Source organism: Bufo gargarizans, unplaced genomic scaffold, assembly GCF_014858855.1.
Source record: "Bufo gargarizans isolate SCDJY-AF-19 unplaced genomic scaffold, ASM1485885v1 original_scaffold_2097_pilon, whole genome shotgun sequence".
In the NCBI taxonomy this organism is placed as follows: Eukaryota; Metazoa; Chordata; class Amphibia; order Anura; family Bufonidae; genus Bufo; species Bufo gargarizans.
The window spans coordinates 164578-188636 of record NW_025334642.1 but is presented as its reverse complement, the minus strand read 5'-3'; the positions used below and the strand labels follow the sequence as shown (position 1 = coordinate 188636).

General features: G+C 49.7%; 1 protein-coding gene across 6 annotated transcripts in view; it reads left to right on the top strand.

The window, feature by feature from the left end:
- The window catches only part of SPAG9 (sperm associated antigen 9), a 31840-nt gene extending 18205 nt beyond the window's left edge, over positions 1-13635 (top strand). The window contains exons 1-27 of one of the 6 annotated variants that reach the window (XM_044274844.1): positions 5-334; positions 3053-3200; positions 3884-4076; positions 5150-5246; positions 5344-5465; positions 5714-5771; positions 5857-6009; positions 6201-6252; positions 6347-6477; positions 6595-6651; positions 6756-6929; positions 7100-7241; positions 7324-7416; positions 7553-7720; positions 7970-8141; positions 8253-8474; positions 8654-8834; positions 8914-9039; positions 9491-9571; positions 9659-9726; positions 9909-10057; positions 10151-10322; positions 10497-10610; positions 11117-11155; positions 12250-12426; positions 12507-12653; positions 12770-13635. In XM_044274844.1, the coding sequence (XP_044130779.1) occupies positions 174-334; positions 3053-3200; positions 3884-4076; positions 5150-5246; positions 5344-5465; positions 5714-5771; positions 5857-6009; positions 6201-6252; positions 6347-6477; positions 6595-6651; positions 6756-6929; positions 7100-7241; positions 7324-7416; positions 7553-7720; positions 7970-8141; positions 8253-8474; positions 8654-8834; positions 8914-9039; positions 9491-9571; positions 9659-9726; positions 9909-10057; positions 10151-10322; positions 10497-10610; positions 11117-11155; positions 12250-12426; positions 12507-12653; positions 12770-12885 (3513 nt within the window). In that variant the 5' untranslated portion in view covers positions 5-173 and the 3' untranslated portion in view covers positions 12886-13635. Of the gene's footprint in view, positions 1-4; positions 335-3052; positions 3201-3883; positions 4077-5149; positions 5247-5343; positions 5466-5713; positions 5772-5856; positions 6010-6200; positions 6253-6346; positions 6478-6594; positions 6652-6755; positions 6930-7099; positions 7242-7323; positions 7417-7552; positions 7721-7969; positions 8142-8252; positions 8475-8653; positions 8835-8913; positions 9040-9490; positions 9572-9658; positions 9727-9908; positions 10058-10150; positions 10323-10496; positions 10611-11116; positions 11156-12249; positions 12427-12506; positions 12654-12769 lie in introns of those variants that run through there. The other 5 variants (XM_044274842.1, XM_044274841.1, XM_044274845.1 and 2 more) reach the window with 5 other exon arrangements.
- The last annotated feature ends 10424 nt before the right edge of the window (positions 13636-24059 follow it).

Here is a 24059-nt window from a genome sequence, read left to right as displayed (position 1 = left end):
TGAGGGATGATGTCATCGGTGTGGGGCTGCTGCAGAGGCGCACGCACCGCGCTGTCCATGGCTTTGCTATTGTGGTATCAGCTGAATGACAGCGCCTCGGCAGAGCCCACGACCACCCTTGTCTGCCGGGCAGCCTCCTTGATCCCGACGTGCCACCATGCCAGGGCAGCACCATGAGCCCCAGATGCATGCTTCTCTTTGTGTTTGGCTTTGTTGGCGGGGCGGTGGTCATTAATTCGGCCATCCTGGTGTCGCTCTCCGTGCTGCTGCTGGTGCACTTCTCCTTCTCTACCGGCTTACCGGCCTTGACGGAGACCCTGCCGAGGATCCTCAGGTACTCGGCCTCGCTGCTGCTCCTCGCCGCCTGCCTGCTCTTAACCCTGCGACTCCCAGCCTGGACTCTGCGTGTATGGCGGTATAGTGCTGGGATGACTGGAGGACGCTGTTGTGTGGAGCGGGATTTTATACTTTTGTCACGTTGTTATGCCGGTCGCTGTATTCCTGCCATTGATTCTTTCAGGTTTTTTCGGCAGTTTTTTGTGTTTTACACCCAGCTCCTTTGATATTTAGCTGTACGCCCCCACCGCCGCGCTCCCCTGGGTTTGATGTAGGCAGCTGGTGTATTCTGGAAGCCGGCCCTTGTGCTGTCGGGGGTTTTTGTGATGTTTTTGGGCAGTTGTTTCTCTTGTAGTGTTTTACCACCGCAGATTTGGGTGGGTTGTGGTGACGCTCGGGATCTGTGGCTGTTTGTCTGCCGTGGTCTGTACGCAGGGGAAAATTGCCTTGTAATGAGCACTTCAGCAGTGTATCCAGGGACACAAGTTGTCAGTGTGTGTGTCTCGTCAGTGTATCCAGGGACACAAGTTGTCAGTGTGTCTCGTCAGTGTATCCAGGGACACAAGTTGTCAGTGTGTGTGTCTCGTCAGTGTATCCAGGGACACAAGTTGTCAGTGTGTGTGTCTCGTCGGTGTATCCAGGGACACAAGTTGTCAGTGTGTGTGTCTCGTCGGTGTATCCAGGGACACAAGTTGTCAGTGTGTGTGTCTCGTCGGTGTATCCAGGGACACAAGTTGTCAGTGTGTGTGTCTCGTCGGTGTATCCAGGGACACAAGTTGTCAGTGTGTGTGTCTCGTCGGTGTATCCAGGGACACAAGTTGTCAGTGTGTATCTCGTCAGTGTATCCAGGGACACAAGTTGTCAGGTGTCGGATCTGCACATCCCTGTGCATGGATGCCGGGGGGGCACTAACTTTTTAGATATGGTTTTAATAGTTTGTGTCACTTTGCTTCGCATTAGTTCTGAGTCCTTATGTCTTAAAGGGCCAGTCTGCTTCATGTGGCGGTAGGAGGAGGGTCTTGTGGTTGGTATCCTGATTTGGGGCGTCCATTTCTTATCCAAGGGTCCTTTGCAGTGACAACCGTAGAACTTGTGATTATTGTGCGATGACCCCTTTGAGGTGGATGGGGGGAGGTGTGTCTGTCTGCACACTGCTGACAGATCCCAAGTAGTGACTGGCAGAATTAAGAATCCAGCTCTGGAGGGAGTGTCTGTCTGCACGCTGCTGACAGATCCCAGGTAACGACTGGCAGAATTAAGAGTGCAGCTCTGGAGGGAGTGTGGTTGCCGTGTTGTCATCCAGCTGTTCCAGGTTTGATCTTATCTGAACTGAAATGCGTAGGAGGCTTTTTATGGTCCTGACAGTGGGCCGACACTGCGCCTTGCTTTGGTCTTGTCTTCTTCTGGATCCACGTGGAGCAGAGGAGGCACAAGTAGGATAAACGGTCATTAAGCTGGAGACGCCGCGCTGACCGGCACACTGACAGTTCAGACATGGCAGTCATTCTGCAGGTGCGAACACCTCCCGACGCTCCGTCATGTGGCGTCTGTGCCGCCTTGTGCTCAGTCTCCTCCAAGTACACAGCAGCCATTCACTCCCCGTAGAAAAAGCTCTGCAAATTCTGCAGTGTTTTCAAGCTCTCTGCTTACTGTCAGTGAATGGCAACATTGTAGCTTTAGAGCCCGGATAAGTGTCCTGACCTAATCCTGCTCATACAGCTGAGGATTTGTTACAGTTGCTTCCAAGCTGAACACATCAGAAGTACACCCCTTTCCCCTGTCCTGACTGTTTGTTACAATGTGTCAGTGCAGCTAGGGTTCCTGCTGCTGATGCGGTGAGCATGGATGCAGCTGTACCAACCCCTCTGCTCAGGTTTGCAGCCTCTGAATGTAAGCAAAATGTTCCCATTCACTGACAGCAAGCTTAGACTTTGAACAGTAAGAAAATTGCAAGATCTTTGAAAAAAATAAATTCTTGTAGGAATCCCTTCCGTATCTCTGCTTGCTGTCAGTAAAGTGAAATATTCATTGTTTGCCTGAGGGTTTGTTACAGTTATCAGTTCGTGCTCGCACTGCAGCCGAGATCTCGCCCCGCAGAGGTTGACTGCACTGATACATTGTAACAAACTCCCCCACATTGTCCACATTTATTGGTCAGGCTCCTTTCACACTAGCGTTCGCTGGTCCGCTCGTGAGCTCCGTTTGAAGGAGCTCACGAGCGGACCCGAACGCAGCCGTCCAGCCCTGATGCAGTCTGAATGGAGGCGGATCCGCTCAGACTGCATCAGTCTGGCGGCGTTCAGCCTCCGCTCCGCTTGCCTCCGCACGGACAGGCGGACAGCTGAACGCTGCTTGCAGCGTTCGGGTGTCCGCCTGGCCGTGCGGAGGCGTGCGGATCCGTGCGGAGGCGTGCGGATCCGTGCGGATCCGTCCAGACTTTCAATGTAAGTCAATGGGGACGGATCCGTTTGAAGATGCCACAATGTGGCTCAATCTTCAAACGGATCCGTCCCCCATTGACTTTACATTGAAAGTCTGGACGGATCCGTACTAGGCTATTTTCACACTTAGCTGTTATATGCTAAAATAATGCAGACGGATCCGTACTGAACGGAGCCTCCGTCTGCATTATTATGAGCGGATCCGTTCAGAACGGATCCGCCCGAACGCTAGTGTGAAAGTAGCCTTACACGTTTCCTGTGTTTGTCCTGTACAGGAAGGAGCGCCCCATCTCTCTGGGGATCTTCCCGCTGTCTCCTGGAGACTCCCTGGTCCTGCCAGAGACTCGCGGGGCAGAGACGCCTGGAAACGGACCCTGGAAACTGCAAGAGCAAAACCCTGCCCGCTGCAACAGCAGTCTAAAGGTAATGACCTAGAACCCAGCCCGCTGCAACAGCAGTCTAAAGGTAATGACCTAGAACCCTGCCCGCTGAAACAGCAGTCTAAAGGTAATTGCCTAAAACCCTGCCCGCTGCAACAGCAGTCTAAAGGTAATTGCCTACAACCCTGCCCGCTCCAACAGCAGTCTAAAGGTAGTTACCTAGAACCCTGCCCGCTGCAACAGCAGTCTAAAGGTAATGACCTAGAACCCTGCCCGCTGCAACAGCAGTCTAAAGGTAATGACCTAGAACCCTTCCCGCTGCAGCACCAGTCTGAAGGTAATTACCTAGAACCCTGCCCGCTGCAGCACCAGTCTGAAGGTAATTACCTAGAACCCTGCCCGCTGCAGCACCAGTCTGAAGGTAATTACCTAGAACCCTGCCTGCTGCAGCACCAGTCTAAAGGTGATTACCTAGAACCCTGCCCGCTGCAACACCAATTCAAAGGTAATTACCTAGAACCCTGCCTGCTGCAACACCAGTCTAAAGGTGATTACCTAGAACCCTGCCTGCTGCAGCACCAGTCTAAAGGTGATTACCTAGAACCCTCCCTGTTGTATCATGATTCTTTAAGTAATTGCTTACAACGTGCCCTCAGATGTCATTCTTAAAGGGCCAGTCGCCCTCGGTGCAGCGCCAGTGATGTTTCCTTTTGCTTGGTCTCACAGGACGAGTTGTTCAGTCTTGGCCAGACGGGGGCCAGGACCGCCAGCGCTGACACTGACAACATGGTGCACGCTTCTTCCAAGGAGCAGAAAGACGAGGTCATCATGAAGGCGAATCTAAAGAACAACAACGTCCAGAAGAACAAGAAAAATGAAGACGTTCAGGTCAACCAGGAGACCACCACAGCCTCCACAGGTAGTTCCAGACCATCACACGGAGACCTTTAATATCTGCTTACTGTCAGTGAATAGAGTGCGTTCATTATTTACCTAGCATTTCTCATGGCTGTGGTTTGTGACAGTGTATCGGTGCAGACATCGCACACCCACAACTCCCTGTCTGTCTCCCAGCTGATCGCTCTGGTGATACATTGTAGCAGCCCATCAGATGTGAGCAGGAGCCTGCCGTTCCTGACTTCAGTGCAGCGTTCGGCTCTCCCAGTATAAATCTCTGGAATGTACTGGGGCCTCTGAGGTCACTGGTACAATGTTGTCGCTGTCCTTTGTGGACCCTCATCGGTATTCTGATCAGTCCCATCTGCCGGATTAGTGCCGCCCCCGGAGGTGAGGGAGATGCATCGGGTGACCGCATGGTAACGACGGCTACCCAGTGTCAGGAGGGTGCAGCGAGCCGACAGCAGCACTTGTCACAGTGTGTCAGTACAGGCCGCTCTAGGCGGATGGCTCTTGACTACACTGATAGTGTCCATTCACTGACAGCAAACAGATTTTTAAGGAAATGTAAAAATGTAAAGGGGACTCCCTCCTGTGATTTAAAGGATCCTAATCTTGGTGGCAAACCCCTCTTTTAATCTGAAGAATAAATATTATTGAGGGACCCCCCCCCCCCATATTATTGTCCCGTTATAAAGGTCGCGCACTTCCGTGGCGTCCTTAATGCATCCACCATATTATTTATTCATGCCCTGTGCTTTTAATGGATCGTACAGTATCGATTACGTCTGCAGGAGAGACGCCACCGCAGCAGCGAGGACGGGGGAGGGGGGCGCAAGCTCCGGTCCTGCAAGATGAGAGTGGCGTCGATTGTGCGGTGTCACACGTGACAGGGCTGAGATATTGGGAGTTGTAGCTGCAAGGCCTGTCCACTTTACAGAAATCCCACCCCCTTTGAGAGGCCACACCTCCTTCCATGCCCTCTTATTTTATCTCTAAATGGCCTGATAGGGGCTTTACCAAAAATGTTAACCCCCCTCCCCTCCCCTCCCCCCTCCTTAAAGGGTCTCTCCTTTATCATGTTTCTTCCTCTAGATACCAATGATAACGAGGAGAAATCTGAGGTCCAGTCCATCATCGAGTCCACCCCGGAGCTGGACATGGACAAGGAGCGGGCGTATCAGATGACCAGGTGAGACGCTGGTGCACCACCCGCTAGGTGACACTAGGGGGAGCTGACTGCAGGTTAATGCCGCAACGTGCTAAAACGTCTTCCATCTCCTCCGCAGCACGCCATCCAAGGGCATCGAGAACAAAGGGTTTGACCGCAACACAGAGTCGCTATTCGAGGAGCTGTCCTCCGCTGGAACGGACCTCATTGGAGACGTCGATGAAGGGGCCGACCTCCTGGGTAATGAGCGCATACAGTCAGAGGGCGCCTAAACTTCTGCACTGGGATAGTTGTAGACCTCCTTTACTATTTTCTTACCCTCGCTAGAAGAATGATCGATTCTTTAGGATACAGCGCAGGGGCAGGAAGTGTTGTCTTAGGGACATACTGCTCTCTGCATGTGGGCGGTCGTCCGGCCGGCTGGTGGTACGACAACCGCTTAACCCTTTCATTTCAGGTTCTAGACCTTCAATTCTTGTCTGTTGTAGGGATGGGGCGTGAGGTGGAGAACCTTATCCTGGAGAACACGCAGCTCCTGGAAACCAAGTACGTGCCACTTATGACGAGGACGTATTTACTCCTTGTGACCCCCTGCACCTCATGTGACCCCCTTTTCTTGTGGCAAACGTAGGAACGCCCTGAACGTGGTGAAGAACGACCTGATCGCCAAGGTGGATGAGCTGATGTGTGAGAAGGACGTGCTGCAGGGCGAGCTGGATGCCATCAAACAAGCCAAGCAGAAGCTGGAGGAGAAGAACAAGGAGCTGGAGGAGGAGCTGAAGAAGTATGTGCCCCCCTCATTACATGACTATGTCCTAGTTATATCAGTCTAGAAGGATCTGACCGGTGACTACCTGGAGAGCCAATATGGCTGACCGTGGGGGTGGCATCTGCTGTGGAAGCAATCATCTCTGCATTGCCAGGATTAAAATTGATGTCCAGCCCCTGAATTCTCCATCTTGTCTCATCCTTCAGGGCTCGAGCAGAAACCGAGGAAGCGAGACAGAAATCCAAAGACGACGAAGATGTAAGCGTGCGCCGTTCTCGGCCTCGTAATTGTGGTTGGAAGAAACGGAGTTTGTTTTTGTAATTCCCGGTCGCTGCTTTATCCCTGGTTACAGAGCGACGTTCCCACGGCTCAGAGAAAGCGGTTCACGCGGGTGGAGATGGCACGGGTGCTGATGGAGCGGAACCAGTACAAGGAGCGGCTGATGGAGCTGCAGGAGGCGGTGAGGTGGACGGAGATGATCAGGTACAGAATGCACCTTATTACAGACTCTCTGTAAACACTGTGTGAACACGTCCTTGCTGAAAACCCGCGGCACAAGGCACATAACTGGAGCTCATTCTTGGGGTCTTCTTTATCTAGGGCTTCGAGAGAAAATCCTGCCATGCAGGAGAAGAAACGGTCGAGCATCTGGCAGTTGTGAGTATTGGGTGACGGTCATACCTGCCCCGAAACCGCCCCTGGTCCTCACCGGTTGGTAGTAGCGTTTTGTCCGCTGACGCGCTTCACTGTCTTCTTCTCAGCTTCAGCCGCCTCTTCAGCTCCTCCGGCACAGCTTCCAAGAAACCAGAGCTTCCCGTGAATGTCAAGTACAACGCGCCGACCTCGCACATCACCCCCTCCATCAAAAAGAAGAGCAGCGCCCTGGCCAAATTACCCAGCGACAAATCCAAAGCCTTCGACTTCCTCAGCGACGAGTGAGTAACGCTGTGCAATGTGTAGCATTCCCTGCTGGTTCAGTGTCTGCACAAGGCCTGTTCTGGTGATCTGCTTCCTGGGAGGCCCGGGACAGTCCAGCATTCTAAGCTGCCGGACCACAAGCTTGCTGACGGTTTCCAGTAACTGTATTTTGCCTCCTCTTTGTCAGTCTGTCCGGTGGCAGTGAAGCCTCTCTGACCTCCAGACGGGAGCAGAAGCGAGAGCAGTACAGGCAGATGAAGGCCCACGTCCAGAAGGAGGATGGCCGTGTGCAGGCCTTCGGCTGGAGTCTTCCTCAGAAATATAAACAGGTAATGGCTGACCCATATGTTTATTATAGACTACAATCCTGTGCATGCGTCATCATCATGTGGGTATCATGTTTGCTGACAGGCAACAAACGGCAGCCAGAGTGACGGCAAAATGAAGAATTTACCGGTCCCCGTGTACCTGCGTCCCCTGGATGAGAAGGACACTTCTATGAAGGTGACTACGCCCAGTTCTTGATGGATCCCGATATGTAGATTAAGATTCAGATCAGTTTCTCTGATCTTGCACTGGTCCGTGTTTTCTACTCATGTCACATCCAAAGCTGCGTTTATACTGACCTTATTATTCACAGCTCTGGTGCGCCGTCGGCGTAAATCTCTCTGGAGGAAAGACCAGGGATGGAGGCTCCATTATCGGAGCAAGCGTCTTCTACAGCGATGTCCAAGGGTCCGAGCTAGAGGAGCAGAAACCTAGGAGCGAATCCCAGAGCAGCCTCGAGAAACTGGAGCAGGAGTTAAAGGTACAGAGAGCATCTCCTATGTGAGACGAGGGACAGTTCTCTGACCAACCACCGGAGGCGCCGTACTTTTAATGCATTGATGAGGGGGAAGACATCTTAAAGCAGGCCCTCCAGCTGTTGTAAAACTCCAACTCCCACAATGCCCTGCTGTAGGCTGTTCGGGCATGCTGGGAGTTGTAGTCTTGGAACAGCTGGAGGACCGCAGTTTGAGGATGCCTGTCTTAAAGGAACGTTCTTGTAATTGCGCAGGTGCAGCAGAAGGAGCTCAGACATCAAGACGAGTTGTCCAGCCTGGTGTGGATCTGCACCAGTACCCACTCCTCAACCAAGGTCATTATTGTGGATGCCAACAACCCCGGGAACATGCTGGACAGCTTCATTGTCTGCAACTCCCACGTGCTGTGCATCGCCAGCGTGCCAGGTGAGCAGGGCACATGGACAGCTCCTGCAAGTAACATACCCTCAGCTGCGCAAGCAGGACTATGTTCACGAACAGGAATTAGCGACTTACTTTTTTTTTTTTTTTAAATAGGAGTAATGGAAACGGATTACCCGACAGGAGATTCCTCGAAGCTGGACTCGGACTCGGTTCAGGCGGACAAGTTGTCTTTATCGGAGAGCCTGGTGAGCAGCAGCTCCTCGGGCGACCAGGGCACCACTAGCGTCAGAGTCACCGCAGCCTCCGCTGAAGATTTGGAGCCCGTTGTATGCCATACCCCAAGTGTTATCTCTCCAGAGGGAGACAGTAATCCAGGTAGGGGATGGGGAATTCAATATGGCAGTAAGGGAGGAGACGGAGCGCAGTGTCCTCCAAGGGAGGGACGTGGACTGCCATATAATCCAGGGATGGTGGTCCACTCTCCTTTTGAGAAATCCTCAGGGTAGACGTGTCTCCATTGTCTTCTCCATTATCCTCCATGTTTGCGTTGACAGATCCAGACTCCACCAGTCCTGACCAGGATGACAACGTCCCCACAGCAGAGGAGGCCACCGAGGCCACTGAAGCAGGCGACAGTCCTACAGACGATGTGGCCGACATCACGCAGGCGGGGATCTACACGGAACACGTGTTCACTGACCCGCTGGGTGTCCAGAGCACGGCCGAGGACGCCAGGTTAGGGTTACACAAGTCCAGTATTCTGGTATGGTGATGAGCATGTGATAATGACCTGTGGTTCATGTGTCCTTCCCAGCAGTGAGTCTGACCTGTACAAAGATGGCGTGGCCACCCTGCCCACCGAGCAGGACCTGATGAGAGAGGAGGCGCAGAAGATGAACAGCCTCTTACCCACCATGTGGCTGGGGGCACAGAACGGACAGTGAGTACCACTGCAGCCTGTTAGTTACCTGCATGGGGGGGGGAGTTCCTGCCCATTACTGACTGGTTCAGCCTCAGTCACAAAAAATGTAAAAAGTGATGATCCCTGAAATTAAAGTAGGTAAAAAATGTAAATATTGGCCCAGTCCTCCATGGTTTAAATGGGTTTGTGCAATCTTGTTATTGGCGTAAGGGTGCGTCAGATCAGCTGATCATTGCCCGGCGATCAGCTGGTGTACAATCTCCCTGCAGTGCCACCACAGGAGAGATGAGGCATTACACCTCTCATCTGTCTGTGTAATACATGGATGCGCCGGGTCCTCCAGAAGCTCTTTTTAGCTGCTCCAGTTAATTTACGGAGGGCGAGTGAATGGCTTTCTGAGGAACGCTGCCCCTTTAAAGCGTGTATGGTTCATGGTATGTGGTCGTTTACACTGTCCCCTCTTCTGCAGCCTCTATGTACATTCCTCTGTCACCCAATGGAAGAAGTGTCTCCTGCAGATCAAGCTGAAAGACTCCATCCTGAGCATTGTGTGAGTACAGGGCAGTGTATGCACATGGCACACGGTATATACACGCACGTCCTGCTCACTCCTTCTACCTGTTCTTCCGTTTTCCAGACACGTGAAGGGCATTGTGCTGGTCGCCTTAGCGGATGGGACACTGGCAATATTCCATCGTGGCGTCGGTGGGTATGATCTGCTTGATGGCGTGTATGTGACGAGGCCGCAGGGTCTAGTTCTGATCCTGAAGATTGCTGTATTATCTCCCTGATCCTAGGCTGTAACAGCGCCGCCCCCCAGGAGGTGATGAGAACAACATGGGGTAACTTTTTGTATGTTTTACTGACTTTATTATTTTGACCTGCAGATGGTCAGTGGGATTTATCGAACTACCACCTCCTCGACTTCGGCCGCCCACACCATTCCATCCGCTGTATGACGGTGGTACATGAGAAGGTCTGGTGCGGATACCGCAACAAGATCTACATTGTGCACCCCAAGACCATGAAAATAGAGGTGCGAGGCACCCCCACGTCTGCGGGGGAGGGGTGACTGATTATCACTCACTGGGTGGAAAATGTTTTAATGATTTATTTTATTTTTTCACAGAAATCTTTTGACGCTCATCCAAGGAAGGAGAGCCAAGTCAGACAGCTGGCCTGGGTCGGCGATGGCGTCTGGGTCTCCATCCGGCTTGATTCCACACTACGACTTTACCACGCGCACACCTATCAGCACCTTCAGGACGTGGACATCGAGCCGTATGTTAGCAAAATGCTCGGTAAGTTGTTACTGTTTTTCCTAGGCGGCGGAATAGAATGCCAAATATGCAGTGAAGACTGGTACAGTGGCAGATAAGTAAGTTTTCTCTATGTACTGACCAGAGAACGCTGGGCATGAACCCCCTGCAGCGGCGACCACTACCTTATGCTCTGGGTATTTTCTCTGTCCCCAGGCACCGGAAAACTCGGCTTCTCTTTTGTCAGAATAACCGCCTTGATGGTGTCCAGTAACCGCCTCTGGGTAGGCACCGGCAACGGCGTCATTATTTCCATACCGCTGACTGAAAGTAAGTGCCCCCCGCGGGCGTGTTCACGGCTCTCATGCACATCACACACCCTTGTAGTATTAGGTCCCTGCAGTCTGTTGGCCTCTGGATGGGAACTGTGAGCGGTCCCATTCACTGACTGCAAGCAGAGATTTTGAAAGTGGTGAAGACTGTAAACAATGTCTGTTAGAAGTTGGAGACGTCTTCATGATATGGGGGTTGAGCTTTATGCAGCCCAGTAGAGGAACATGGCAGAAGATTGGGTGAGGGGCAGGTGAGACGCCCGGCTTTGCTCTTCCTCATGTTCTGAGCTCGGTGGTGGGTGCTCTTTTTGCTGCAGTTTTTCCTCCTCCATCATGTCAGGTGTATGAAGGCACTGAGAATGCTAGCCCCCCCCTTCCCTATACATGAGGGGGTGCCCCACGTAGAGGTCAGAGCCCCCAGCAGAGTCTTACATGTGAATCTAGACAATCAGGTTCTCACGATTCTCCCGTCCATTACCCCCTCCCCTTACTGTCTCACTATAGCTGTAATACTGCACCAGGGACGGTTACTTGGGTTAAGGGGTAAGTGATCGCACCAAGACCCTTCCCTCAGGCTTCACGAGTAGCCACTGGCTGTGTAGATTCCCTCTCCTTGTATGTTCCTGCGCATCTTCTCCTGGAAGTCTACCCCCCCTTCCCTTTAATTGGCAGCAGTCTTTCGTATTACTAAATGGCTGGGCGTCCTCGTGTCGCAGCTAATCTCGTAGTCGCTGTCTGTGCACCGGTCACATCATAGTCATCTGCTCTGAAGCTTCTCATCCCTTCACATCGCTCTCCTCTACAATCTTCTCACCTCTCATGGTTTCTTCATTCGGATGGATGTGTCTTGTCAATCTAGCATGTCTTCAGTCAGTAAAGTCCTTCACGGTGTAGGGGTCACTAGTGGGTGGATTACAGGTGGACGACAAGGACCTTAGGACATGGTTGGCTTGTTTATCCACCAGGGTCTGACTGAAAACTTGAGGGACCTCCTGAGACAGCCTTGCATGTGATACTAATCTAGCCATATAAACCACTAGACCATAATGTCCAAGTAGGCCAGACATGGTATGACGGGTTTTCTACAAATTGTTGGCAGGTGGTTGACGGAGGGAGATAGAGCTAGTAGTTTCAGCCAAGAATTACTGAATATCTGACATATTGGATGATCACAGTGGTGGAATTTAAGCTTAGACCAATAGGGAGATTGAGGGGTTCCTCAAGTAATGTCCATTTAACATTCTCCCCCCCCCTCACTTCTCATCTCAGACTGGTGCTCCTCTCTGAACACCGAAAAAGGGCATCCCGAGCTCAGGTGTCTGTCTGCTGGACCGTCCATAAGGCCAGTCACCACTGGAGGCTCTAGATTGCCATCACAAGAGTTGATGTGTTCTAGGTAACCTGAAGGGTTCTAGACTAGTGCTAGATGAATAACAAACACATTCCATGACCTCTGTCTCCAGATCTGAGCATGCTTTTCTCACGATTTCAAGCCGCGTCTTGAAATACTAAACACTGACTCTTTACCTTCTAGCTGTGCTTTTAGAGGACGGTGTCATGAGTGGTCGTAAATAAGTGACCTCCCACCCACCACCAAGGGTAACATTAGCCTTTGATTATTTTTGTTAATCCTTAAGCCAATAAAGCTCTGTCCGGTCCCGGCAATCGCCCAGGAAGCGTCATCAGAGTCTACGGCGACGAGAACAGCGACAAAGTCACGCCAGGAACCTTCATACCGTACTGCTCTATGGCTCATGCTCAGCTGTGTTTCCACGGCCATCGGGATGCAGTGAAATTCTTTGTGGCGGTGCCAGGTACTTAATGTTTGTAGATGGGGGCGGAGGGGGTTAATGACGTAGATCTTGGCTGACGATGGTGCCGTCTCATCTTCCAGGTCAGGTGATTCCCCCTTCGGCAGGGAGCGCTCCAGATGTGGCCGGAGACAAAGGTGCAGTCTCTCAGCAGGAAGCAGCCAGTGGCCTAAACCAGAAGTTCATGCTGGTGATGAGCGGTGGAGAGGGTTACATCGACTTCCGAATGGGTAAGGGGAGGAAGTGCCGCAGAACGGGTGGTACTCTAACTGCCCGTGGGGTGAGGCTGGGGTTGGCCTTGGGTGGAGCTTCCTCAGACTACAACACCTCCATTTGCTCTTTGCAGGTGACGACTGCAGCGAATCTGAAGGTTTAGACGAGTTACAGTTCGATCCCTCCATGGCCAAGGTGGAGAGGAGTCACCTCATAGTCTGGCAAGTGATGTGTAACAGCAGCGACTGAAGCCGAGGCCGGGAACCGTGTGCATGGTGTAGATATTTACCGCCACTGTTATATATATATTTTTTTTTCCACTTCGTATACTTTTATCTGACATTTTAACACTTAAACCACTGCATAAAAAACTGCAATCCTCGCAGCGTAACGAAACGCATCGAGCCAGACACTACGACTATCCAAACACTACGTGGTCTGCTTTCAGTTTGCACTGCAGTGTAACTTCTACACGTACGGCCCCCGTGTATCCGCATCCATTAAAGCCACTCTCCATGTTCTGAACCTCCTCCGTGGTGAAATACGGAAACGCTGCCTCAACTCGTACACAGTGGCTTCAATTTTAGTGATGGACTGTGAAATCAATTTTTTATAATTTTTTTTAGAACTTTTTTTTTTTTTTAATCCACATCTGACATTCCTTTGGCTGGACTTAATCTACTCATCATGGAGATCCAGAAGAACTGGACCCGTTCTTGTGGCACTGTCCATTGCCACAGGGATCTTACTGGTACCAGTCAAATTGACGCACTGATGTCAGTTCCACTCCCGAATTTACCAGTTTGCCTGGAGATCATGAATTCGATTTTTTGTGATTTTTAAGCTGACAACCACGATCTAAGGTGTTTGTGATGATTTGGGGAATTATGGATCAGAAAAAACCTAAATTACTGAAGGATTTCCCTGTGGTTTACCATTAACCATTCATGTAATGGGGTGGGAAAAAAAGGGGGGGGGGGGCGCGCCAATCGTCATCGAGGTCTCTGTCCTATATCTTAACATTGCCCAGAGTTCCATTTTTCTGATACAGTGCTCCTACTTAAAGGGAGTCTTTCACCTAAAATGACCATTACACAACACAAACATCATGATAACCATTACATTCCCCATATTATAATCTTACCTTTCATATTGCTGTCCGTCGCCTATTCTCTCTTAAGAACGCTTTTAATCCATATGCTAATCAGGTTCTGAAGGTGCCCAGGGGCGGCGTTTATGCGGCCGGTGCCCAGGCTCCATGGCGCTGTTCAAATCAAACCCCTCCCCTTTCACCCCTCTGGCCCGCCCTCGGTTCGTCAGATACCATCCTCCAGTTAATGACAGATCCGGCGCCTGCGCCCTCCATTACCCACTAGGGCAGAGGCAGCAGAGCGTTAAATGCGCATGCGCCGGCCCGATCTAGCTGGCGGAAGTAAACTACCAAAATATCGGGATGTACGGGCCGGCGCATGCGCATTAAACGCTCTGCTGCCTCTGCCCTAGTGGGTAATGGAGGGCGCAGGCGCCGGATCTGTCATTAACTGGAGGATGGTATCTGACGAACCGAGGGCGGGCCAGAGGGGTGAAAGGGGAGGGGTTTGATTTGAACAGCGCCGTGGAGCCTGGGCACCGGCCGCATAAACACCGCCCCTGGGCACCTTCAGAACCTGATTAGCATATGGATTAAAAGCGTTTTTAAGAGAGAATAGGCGACGGACAGCAATATGAAAGGTAAGATTATAATATGGGGAATGTAATGGTTATCATGATGTTTGTGTTGTGTAATGGTCATTTTAGGTGAAAGACTCCCTTTAAACATAGTAGATGATAAAATCCAGCTGCCTACAGTCACCACTAGAGGGAGCTCACTGCCGTGTATCTGATAGCGCCATTATTATTATTTTTGTTAGCGGAACCGAGAAATTTAGTCGCACCTTCTTATTATGTCTTCCCTGACCATTAGTTTTATTTTCTGTTCGATAGTCCCTTCCGCTGATTTTTATTTTATTTTTACACCTAAATTTCATTATTTTATTTAGTTTTAAGCGAATTATCGGAGAGCTGCAGATTAGATCCCATCTAAGTGAAGGAAAGCTGTAGTGCCCTCTGGTGGAGGGTGCTGCCTCCACTAGATGGCAGTACAGAGACTGCTTCCTTTTTATGACAGCTAATCTGCATATCCTTTATCCCACAATGCACTGCTCATGCCAAGGTTTTAAAGCGACCTTCCGGTTCAAGATTTTTTTTTTTATAAAATCACATTAGGGCTCTGTGCCAGTCCGCATCTGACGGTGCACACTGCAAAAAAGTTGTGCATGTGCTATGCACTACTTTTTTGTGGTGCGATGGCATGGCTAGAAACGCCACAGAAGCTTCCGTTCTGTATCTCCGTGATTGCGGACCCATTCAAGTCAATGGGTCAGCGATGCTGAATGTACAAGTGTATTGTGGACCCGCTGTATGCAGGGCTGCAATATGGCCACGGGGGGCACACGGTCGCTTGCATGTTGCCTAACTGGGAAATGAACAGAACGCTTGCCTGGTGACCTCCTTTTTCCGGTTTTAGTTGTGGCCTGCTCTTGGATTGGCCAAGACTGCTCATGTGAGCTATGCTGGCCAATCCAAGGGCAGCAGGAAGGGTCTCGGGCTACTGAAGGCACAATATGCACCAGGCAGGCTTGAGAAACGGCAGAAGAGGAGCCCGGACATTGACTGATCTACAACAAATAAGAGGGCACCAGGTAAGTGTTCTGGAAGTTTCTTGAACCGGAAGGGGTTGCCTTACCTTGACTGGATCATTAAGCTTCCCCGATCACCTGGGAGACTGTATCGCAGGTATGAACGCCAGGAGGCATATAAGCTCACACTCCGTATTACTGTCTTTTTTTCCATTTCTCATCGGAGAGGATTGTAATAAGATCGTCATTCTTGGGCTACACGCACACGACCGTATGTGTTTGGAATATACCATCCGTTTTTTTTTTGCAGATCCTTTGTAACAATGCCTAAAACAGACAAGAATAGGACATGTTCTATTTTTTTTTTTGCGGAGCTATGGAACGGACATACTGATGCAGAAATGAATGGGTCCGCATCCTATCCGCCCAAAAAAAAAACGGAACGGACACGGAAATAACCAATGTTTGTGTGCATGTAGCCTTATAATGAAAACTGCACAATAAGGCCTCACGCACATGACTTTTTTTTTTTTAAATCTTTTTTCTTATTTTCTGGCCTATTCATTTCAGTGGCACGTGGTATATTCGTGTCCTATTCTTGTCCGTTTTTGCAGAAGGGAGAAAGAAGATGGCGGCATGCAGATGGCTGATATCCGCAGATTGTGGACAGTCCTGTGCATGATAGAAAATCCTCGGAAGCTCCGATCTCGCTCTTCTGCCCCCCAAACGTCTCGTATGACTGTATCTAGCACTTTACATTGTAATGTATTATTACGTATCGACGCAAGCAGATCATTTACGTGTTTTCTAACTTTTATATTGCGTCTCCTCCTCGTTGGGGCGGCCACTACAGATTTTATTTTGCTGCCATGTGGTATTATCTCATTTATTAAGCTTCGTTCTAGTTGTTTTTCTTTTTATTACATATCTCATTTTTTTCCATGCTTGCCAGTGTTGCCAAAAAAGGATTTTTTTTTTTTTTAAATTTATTCCATCCCTTGCACATTTTTAAGACTTGACCCCTTAATTGCTGAATTGTATTTTATATAGAAAATATCAGATTAACTTTTTATAGAAGTCTATGATTCCTGTAACGCCGCCTTGTACATACAGATCGCTCACACCGTGTATTGTGACCACTGACTGACTTTTCTTCTTTTTATGCAGTTTATGATCATTTCATATTTTGAAATTCGTTCCCGGCATCCATAACGCAGTTGTGCTTTTACCACCAAACGAAGCGTGAACGAATTGCAGAAGATGAAATTCGCTCATCTCAAATGAATTTTTGCATCTACATCAGCAAAAAAAAAAAAAGTATTCCACTGAAATTCCAGATGTACCAAAGGATATAATATAACTAAACAGGCATAATATTTACTTTTTAAAAAAAATGACATTTTCAAAAAATTCCTGCCATTTAGAAATATGTCGTGACGACAGCTGCCTTGCAAACAAAAAAATAATTCTATTTTTGTGTGCACCTTTGTGTTTTTTTTTAAGCCTTCCTTTGCTTCTCTTCCGTTTTGACGGTGGATATTAGCAGCTCGTTGAGCAGCCGCCTGGCATCAGTGTAACAAGCGTCGATCCCTCTGTAATACTGTTAGGGGCGGGAGTATTTATTTCCATGGTGGAACCCGCAGGGGGTCTAGAATGTAGCTTTGTACATGACCTGTATGTGTGTAAATATATATCTATAAATATGTATATGAAATGATTCCCAGCTACGACTGCCGCCTTTCATTTCCTCTCTGGAATTTTAGAGATTTCAAACACGTTCTTTGCTATTTGAAGCATCTCTGCTTTCTATCAGTGAATGGAAATGTTAGTGTCTATAGCCAGGAGGTTAAAAACTCGTCCTCCTAGGAGTGCTTCTAGGCAACCGTTAACACTAAGGCCCCTTTCACACGGGTGAGTATTCCGCGCGGATGCGATGCGCGAGTTGAACGCATTGCACCCGCACTGAATCCCGACCCATTCATTTCTATGGGGCTGTGCACATGAGCGGTGATTTTCACACGTCACTTGTGCGTTGTGTGAAAATCGCAGCAGGTTCTATATTGTGCGTTTTTCACGTAACACAGGCCCCATAGAAATGAATGGGGCTGCGTGAAAATCGCAAGCAAGTGCGGATGCGGTGCGATTTTCATGCACGGTTGCTAGGAGACTATCGGGATGGAGACCCGATCATTATTATTTTCCCTTATAACATGGTTATAAGGGAAAATAATAGAATGCATAGTACAATAGCGCTGGAGGGGTACCTGAACTTCACAGAAGTTCGGGCTTGGGATAGGTGTTCTGTAGATTGCTATTATTTTCCCTTATAACCATGTAATACAATCTACAGAACACCGATCCCAAGCCCGAACTTCTGTGAAGTTCAGGTACCAAACATGCGCGATTTTTCTCATGCGAGTGCAAAACACATTACAACCGTTAGGATTAAGGGAAAAACAAATTATCGTTAAAAATTAACGGTTGTAATGTGTTTTGCACTCGCATGAGAAAAATCGCGCATGTTTGGTACCTGAACTTCTTCACAGAAGTTCGGGCTTGGGATCGGTGTTCTGTAGATTGTATTATTTTCCCTTTGTATTACATGGTTATAAGGGAAAATAATAGCATTCTGAATACAGAATGCATAGTAAAATAGCGCTGGAGGGGTTAAATTATTTTTTTTAACTCTTTTTTTAGTCCACTTGATTGCGAAGCCGGCATCTCCTCCTGTGCTGTGTGCAGCAACAGGACCTGTGGTGACATCACTCCGGTCATCACATGATCTTTTACCATGGTGATGGATCATGTGATGACTGAAGTGACGTCACCACAGGTCCTGTTCCTCCACAGAGCTAAGATGAAGACAGAAGGAGATGCTGGGCTTCACGATCAAGTGGACTAAGGTGAGTTAAATTATTATTTTTTTAACCCCTCCAGTGCTATTGTACTATGCATTCTGTATTCAGAATTCTATTATTTTCCCTTATAACCATGTAATACAAAGGGAAAATAATACAATCTACAGAACACCAATCCCAAGCCCGAACTTCTGTGAAGAAGTTCAGGTACCAAACATGCGTGATTTTTCTCATGCGAGTGCAAAACACATTACAACCGTTAATTTTTAACGATAATTTGTTTTCCCTTAATCCTAACAGCAGCACAGATCCCCAAACCCGCCCCCCCCCCTCTAAAGACGCTTTACGGCCTTTAGACTTACCGGCAAACAGGATGAAGAGGTTCTCATCTATCCTGAACTCTGGATCTATCCACATAGATCTGGAGGCATCTCAAGATGTCCAGTGGATGTGTAACTGGAACATCAGAGGAGGAGGCGGAGAATAAGCTTGCAGCTCAGAAATTCTCTTTGCTGAAGTTATAGCCAGAAGAAAAACCACTTTAAGAGTTAAGAACTTAAAATTTGCCTCCACCAAGGGTTCAAAGGGGGGAGATGCTAACCCCTTGAGAACCACTGACAGGTCCCATTGGGGAACAGGTTTCAGTATTGTAGGCTTCAATCTTTCTGGTCCCTTAAGGAAGCGTTGATGAGCGGGTCCTGAGAATATGGTCTGTTGAGACAGGTTGAGATGGCAAAGACTTGAACCTTCAGGGTAGATGGGGAGAGACCTTTATCTAATCCATCCTGAAGGAACTGTAATATCGCAGGAAGGGGCGATCTGCAGACGCCACCTAATTGGAGCTACACCATGACGTGAAGGTCCTCATGATCCGGGAGTAGGCCTTCTTCGGAGACTCTGCTCTGGAATGCGACAGGGTTCTCAGGACCGACTCAAGAGAGCCCACCCACTCTGGGAAGGAATAACCTCCAGGCTGTCAGGTTGAATCTGTGCAGATCGGGGCAGAGATGAGTGTCCCATGACACAAGGGTCTGCTCTGGGGGAATGTCTCCAATATTGTCCCCGACTCATCTGAATGAGCTGGGTAAACCAGGATCTCCTGGGCCAAAATGGTATGATGGCTATTACCAAGGCCTGATACTGACGGATTTTCATCAATACCCTTGGTATAATGGAAAAAGGAGGGAAGATGTAAGCCAGCCTGAACCTTCACAGTATCATCAGAGCGTCTATCGCCAGGGGGTTGTCCTCCCTGTATAGGGAACAGAACCTCTGCACCTTGACGTTGAACCTGGTTGCCATGAGATCCACCTCTGGCATACCCCATCTGTGGACTAACTGCCTGAAGATCTCCAGATGTAGTAACCACTCCATGGTCGGTAAGCTGTGACTTAGGCGATCTGCAATGATATTGAGGGAGCCTCAGATGTGAGTGGCAGATAGATGGGATAGGTTCAGCTCTGCCCACCGCAGAATTACCCCAATCTCTGAAAGAAGGGGTAAGGATCTTGTGCCTCCCTGCTTGTTTATGTAAAGCACTGCAGTCATGTTGTCTGACTAGACTTTCACTGCTTTGCCCTGGATCTGAGGGGCGAAGTGGAGGAGGGCTAGCCGGATAGCAGGCATCTCGCGGAGATTCGAAGAAAGATGCCGCTCCTGAGGAGACCAAGATCCCCGAACTGGGGATCCGTCTAAATGGGCGCCTTAGCCTACCAGGGACGCCTCTGTTGTCAATATGAGCCAAACTAGTTGAGTCATAGACTTTCTCGCTGGTAGATGGAACCACCATCTGAGGGAATTCCGGGTTTGGTTGGATAGGGAGCACAGGGAATCTATCCCCGCAGGGCTGCCGTTCCATTTGTCTAAGGCCTCTGATTGAAGAGGATGGAGGTAGCATAAAGCCCAAGGGACTGCATCCGCAGCCGCTGACATGAGCCCCAGCATCTTCATGAGAGTCCGGATGGAAACTCGACATGGGACGGAAAGGAACCTTGCCAGGTCCTGAATCCGCGCTCCTCTTTCTGGCGTCAACTGGAGGGACCTCTCCAGAGAGTCTACCACGAATCCTAAATAATGGATTGAAGTCAATGGGCTCACGTTCGACTTCTGCCAGTTGATGATCCAGCCTAGGTGGAGCAGAAAGGAAATTGCGACATGAAGATGATGAGCAAGTATTGGGACCGAAGAGGCTAGAAGAAGCCAATCGTCCAGGTAGGAAACAATGGTCAGTCCCTGGAGTTTCAGAGCTGCCACCACCGACACTACCTCCTTGGTGAAGATAAGGGGGGGCAGATAAGATTCCGAAAGGGAGGGCGGCAAATTGAAAATGCCTGCGCACTCCTGAAATCTGGACCGCGATCCTGAGAAATTTCCGAGAGGAGGGGTAGATCGGGATGTGGAAGTAAGCATCCTTGAGGTCCAGAGTAGCCATCACGTCCCCAGGGCTAAGGATGTGGCTGACTGACCTTATGGTTTCCATCTGGAACCTGGTTCTCCTTACGAATCGATTGAGGAATCTCAAATCTATGATCATCCGGAGATCTCCTGTTTTCTTGGGCACCAGGAGTACAGGAGAATTAATCCCTAGACCCCTCTCCCCTGCCGGTACCTCCTCCAGGGCTCCCTTGGAAATGTAGTCCTGAATATAGGACTCTAAGATCTTCTGTCTGGCCGGCAGAAACAGAGTGGCGATGAATCTTTCTGGGGGGAGAGAAACGAGATCTATTAGATAACCGGTAGCCACTATGCTTTGAATCCAGGGGTCTGAAATTTCCTGGGCCCATACATGCTTGAAATGGCAAAGACGACCCCCCCACGGGGAGTTGGGGAAGGGTTACGGGAAAATCCAGAGGCGTAACGACAGGGGTAGCAGGGTTTAACCAAGAGCCTCTGAGAGGCCCATAGTCAGGAAGGTTTTGCCTCCTTGGTGGGTTTACGGGAGCGTCTCGAAAATCTTCTAAACTGCCCCCCCCCCCAATCTCTACGTCTGGTCTGCTGTCCGGATCTGCCTCTGCGATCTTGCCTGCCCCGAGCCCGAAAGGGCTGTTGGGGGGAGACTCTTCCCCTTTTTATCGGAGAGTCCCTCCATGATGTTGTTTAATTCCGAACCAAACAAGCGGTCCGGTTTGAAAGGAAGCCCACACAGATCATACTTGGAGGCGTTATCCGCATTCCAGGGTTTCAGCCATAGAGGTCTCCTGGCAGCTGACACTAATGCCATTGTCTTGGCTGCCAACTTCAGCTGTAACGTGGACATGTCACATAGGAAGTCCATGGCCAAATTGACTGACTTAAATGCGGCCAGGATATCGTCCCGGGAGACACTCTGGTCGACATCTGTCTGAATCTGGTTCAGCCTAGTACGTAAAAAGGAAGTGACCTCCGTGGCTGCAATAGATGTTGAGCCGCCGAGTAGCTCCTTCTCAGGGTGCACTCTGCCCTCCTATCGAGAGGGCCCTGCAAGCTAGACCCATCGTCCGCAGGGACCAGAGTGCACCTGGACAATTTGGCTATAGCCATGTCCACCTTAGGAATGGAACCCCATGATTCCACCAAGGGTTTAGCCATCGGGAACATCTGTTTAAACCTTTGGGTGAGGACTGGACCTTTTTCCGTTTTTTTCCATTCTGTGCGCATCACAGAAAGAAGGGTCTCATCCGCCTTAAAGACCCGCTGAGTCTGACAGGTGGGATCGGAGGACTCCCCTATGTCAACGTTATGGTCCCCCGACCTGATGGACTTCAATAACTTCTGCGTTTTTTCGGGTGGGAAAAAACACGAAGTTGATTCTTCCTCATCAGAGGAAGATGACCCCACTGAGAGGGGCGTGGGTCTGTCAGTAGGGGCGGCAACTTCCATCAGAGTCTGGGAGGAAACCGATAGTCTCTCATTCAGTAACCGTACAACCCCCTTGATGGAGTCGTCTACATATGTCTTCGCCCACTGGTACATATCTTGCATAGAGGGTTCTGTGGCGGTGCCGGAACGGCAACTGTCATCTAATGGCGTGTTGCAGTCATAACAGGCCAGGTGTTTCCTCTTGGCCGCAGACTTCCGCTGCTGGTCTGACTCTAGGAGAAGCCATGGCTGAAATGAAAGAAAAGATTAAAACATCCCTATAGCCTAATCACAGGGAGTTTATAACACACAAATTAACCTAACCAGAGGAGTAACGACAGGCACTTGGAAAAAATTAGAGGCTGAAGAAATCAATCAGAAAGACAGAGGACTCTCAGTCAAGCACAAAGGGCTCTGGAGCTTGTTAAAGCAGCGCAACCAGAGAGAGAATGATGGGATCAGGGAGCTTAAAAGGAAAAGGCTCCGCCCAGGGGAGGGATTTCCCTGTAGCAATCCCTCCCCCTGAGACGTCACCGCCACAGATATTTTAAAAAAACGTATACTGTGGTAATAGGTAGAAATACCTCACCTTCCGGCCGGCAACCTTCAGTTTTGTTTAAAAAAAAAAGACACCGCCGGCCAGAACCGAGAGACTGGAAGTGACGCCGCAGCCGGCCGCGCGTCACTTCCGGTCATGGCGGCGCCCATGCCATGCCGGCAACGGAGCGCCGCTGCATCGCCCGGAACGGCAACTGTCCACAGCACCATTAAGGCAAAGCACTACCCCCTGGTATTTAAGTCAAGAAGTTCCAATGGGGGGAAACAAGGAGCGCAAGCATAAGCGCTGCCTGCAATGCCTTAATTTAGGGGGGGGGAGGAGAGGCAAAGTGGGGGTTATAATAAACCCCAATAGAATAAAACGGCCTTCAATTCCCCCAAAGAGAGGGGAGAGAAAAACTCGCCAGTCCACCTGTCCAAAGGACAGAAAAAAACCATGGTGGGCTGGGGGGTGAACCCCTCCCTTTAGGGGAGCTGGAGTTTGTTCATTGGTCCTTCTTTGGGCTCATTAAAAATTCCGCCGGTCCTACCAGTCCACGGGGGGCAGTTTACCCCTTCTGTGCTGCTGGTAGGACGTAAGGGAATGTTTTGCACTCGCGAGGAAAAATCGCGCGTGTTCCCACAACGCCCGTGTGAAAGAGGCCTAAATGTTTCTGTTCATTGACAGCAAGCAGAAGTCTTGACAGGAGGTGAGGAATTATAACAAAGTATTTTAGTTTAAGAGTGTTATGAGGAGGTTTGTAACTCCCATCCTCCGGGATGATGCAAGCGCACCCCCTTCATCATGCTTGAGCGTTGGGGTACAACTGGCCGACCCAGGCAGGTAAGAGGTGGTCCGACGGCCCCTCTGAGTGTCTACATCTGAACAGCCTGTAGAATAGTTTTTTTTTTTTTTTTATTGAAACTGCAGAAAATACAGGATTAAAATATTTAAAAGAAAAAAAAAAATTCAAGTCTGCTAGCATTTGTGTCCCGGTCAGCTACCAGAGGTGTTATGGACCAGCAGCTATTCTGAAACTACAACTCCCAGAATCCTCCCTTTCATGTCCACGGAGAACAGCCGAGTAAGTGTCCATGCTGGGAGTTGAAAGTCGCCGATCACTGATGGTGACTCAGAACATCCAATAAAATGAAAGCTTTAGACAACCAGAGCCCAGGCCGGAAGTGTTATCCTACGGACACACCACAGTGGGGAGCAGACAAAGGGTTAACCCTCACGGCGCACAGTCCCAGGCAGAACTAATCCATTACAGAGTGAAGATGAAAACCCACCAGTAGCAAGTTCCCGAATCGTCCTCTTCTGATTTTCTTGGTTCCATCTTTTATAGGAAAGCTGGGTGACTACCACTACGATGACAGTTGGAGGCGGCCATATTGGTTATCACCCAGCTTTCTCACTTAGTGGGAGGAGGATGCAGTGGCGTGTTCGAGAAAAAAAAATTAACGTCGCTCAGCTGCAAACAGTTTGTTAATGGTTTCCATTTTGAAGTTG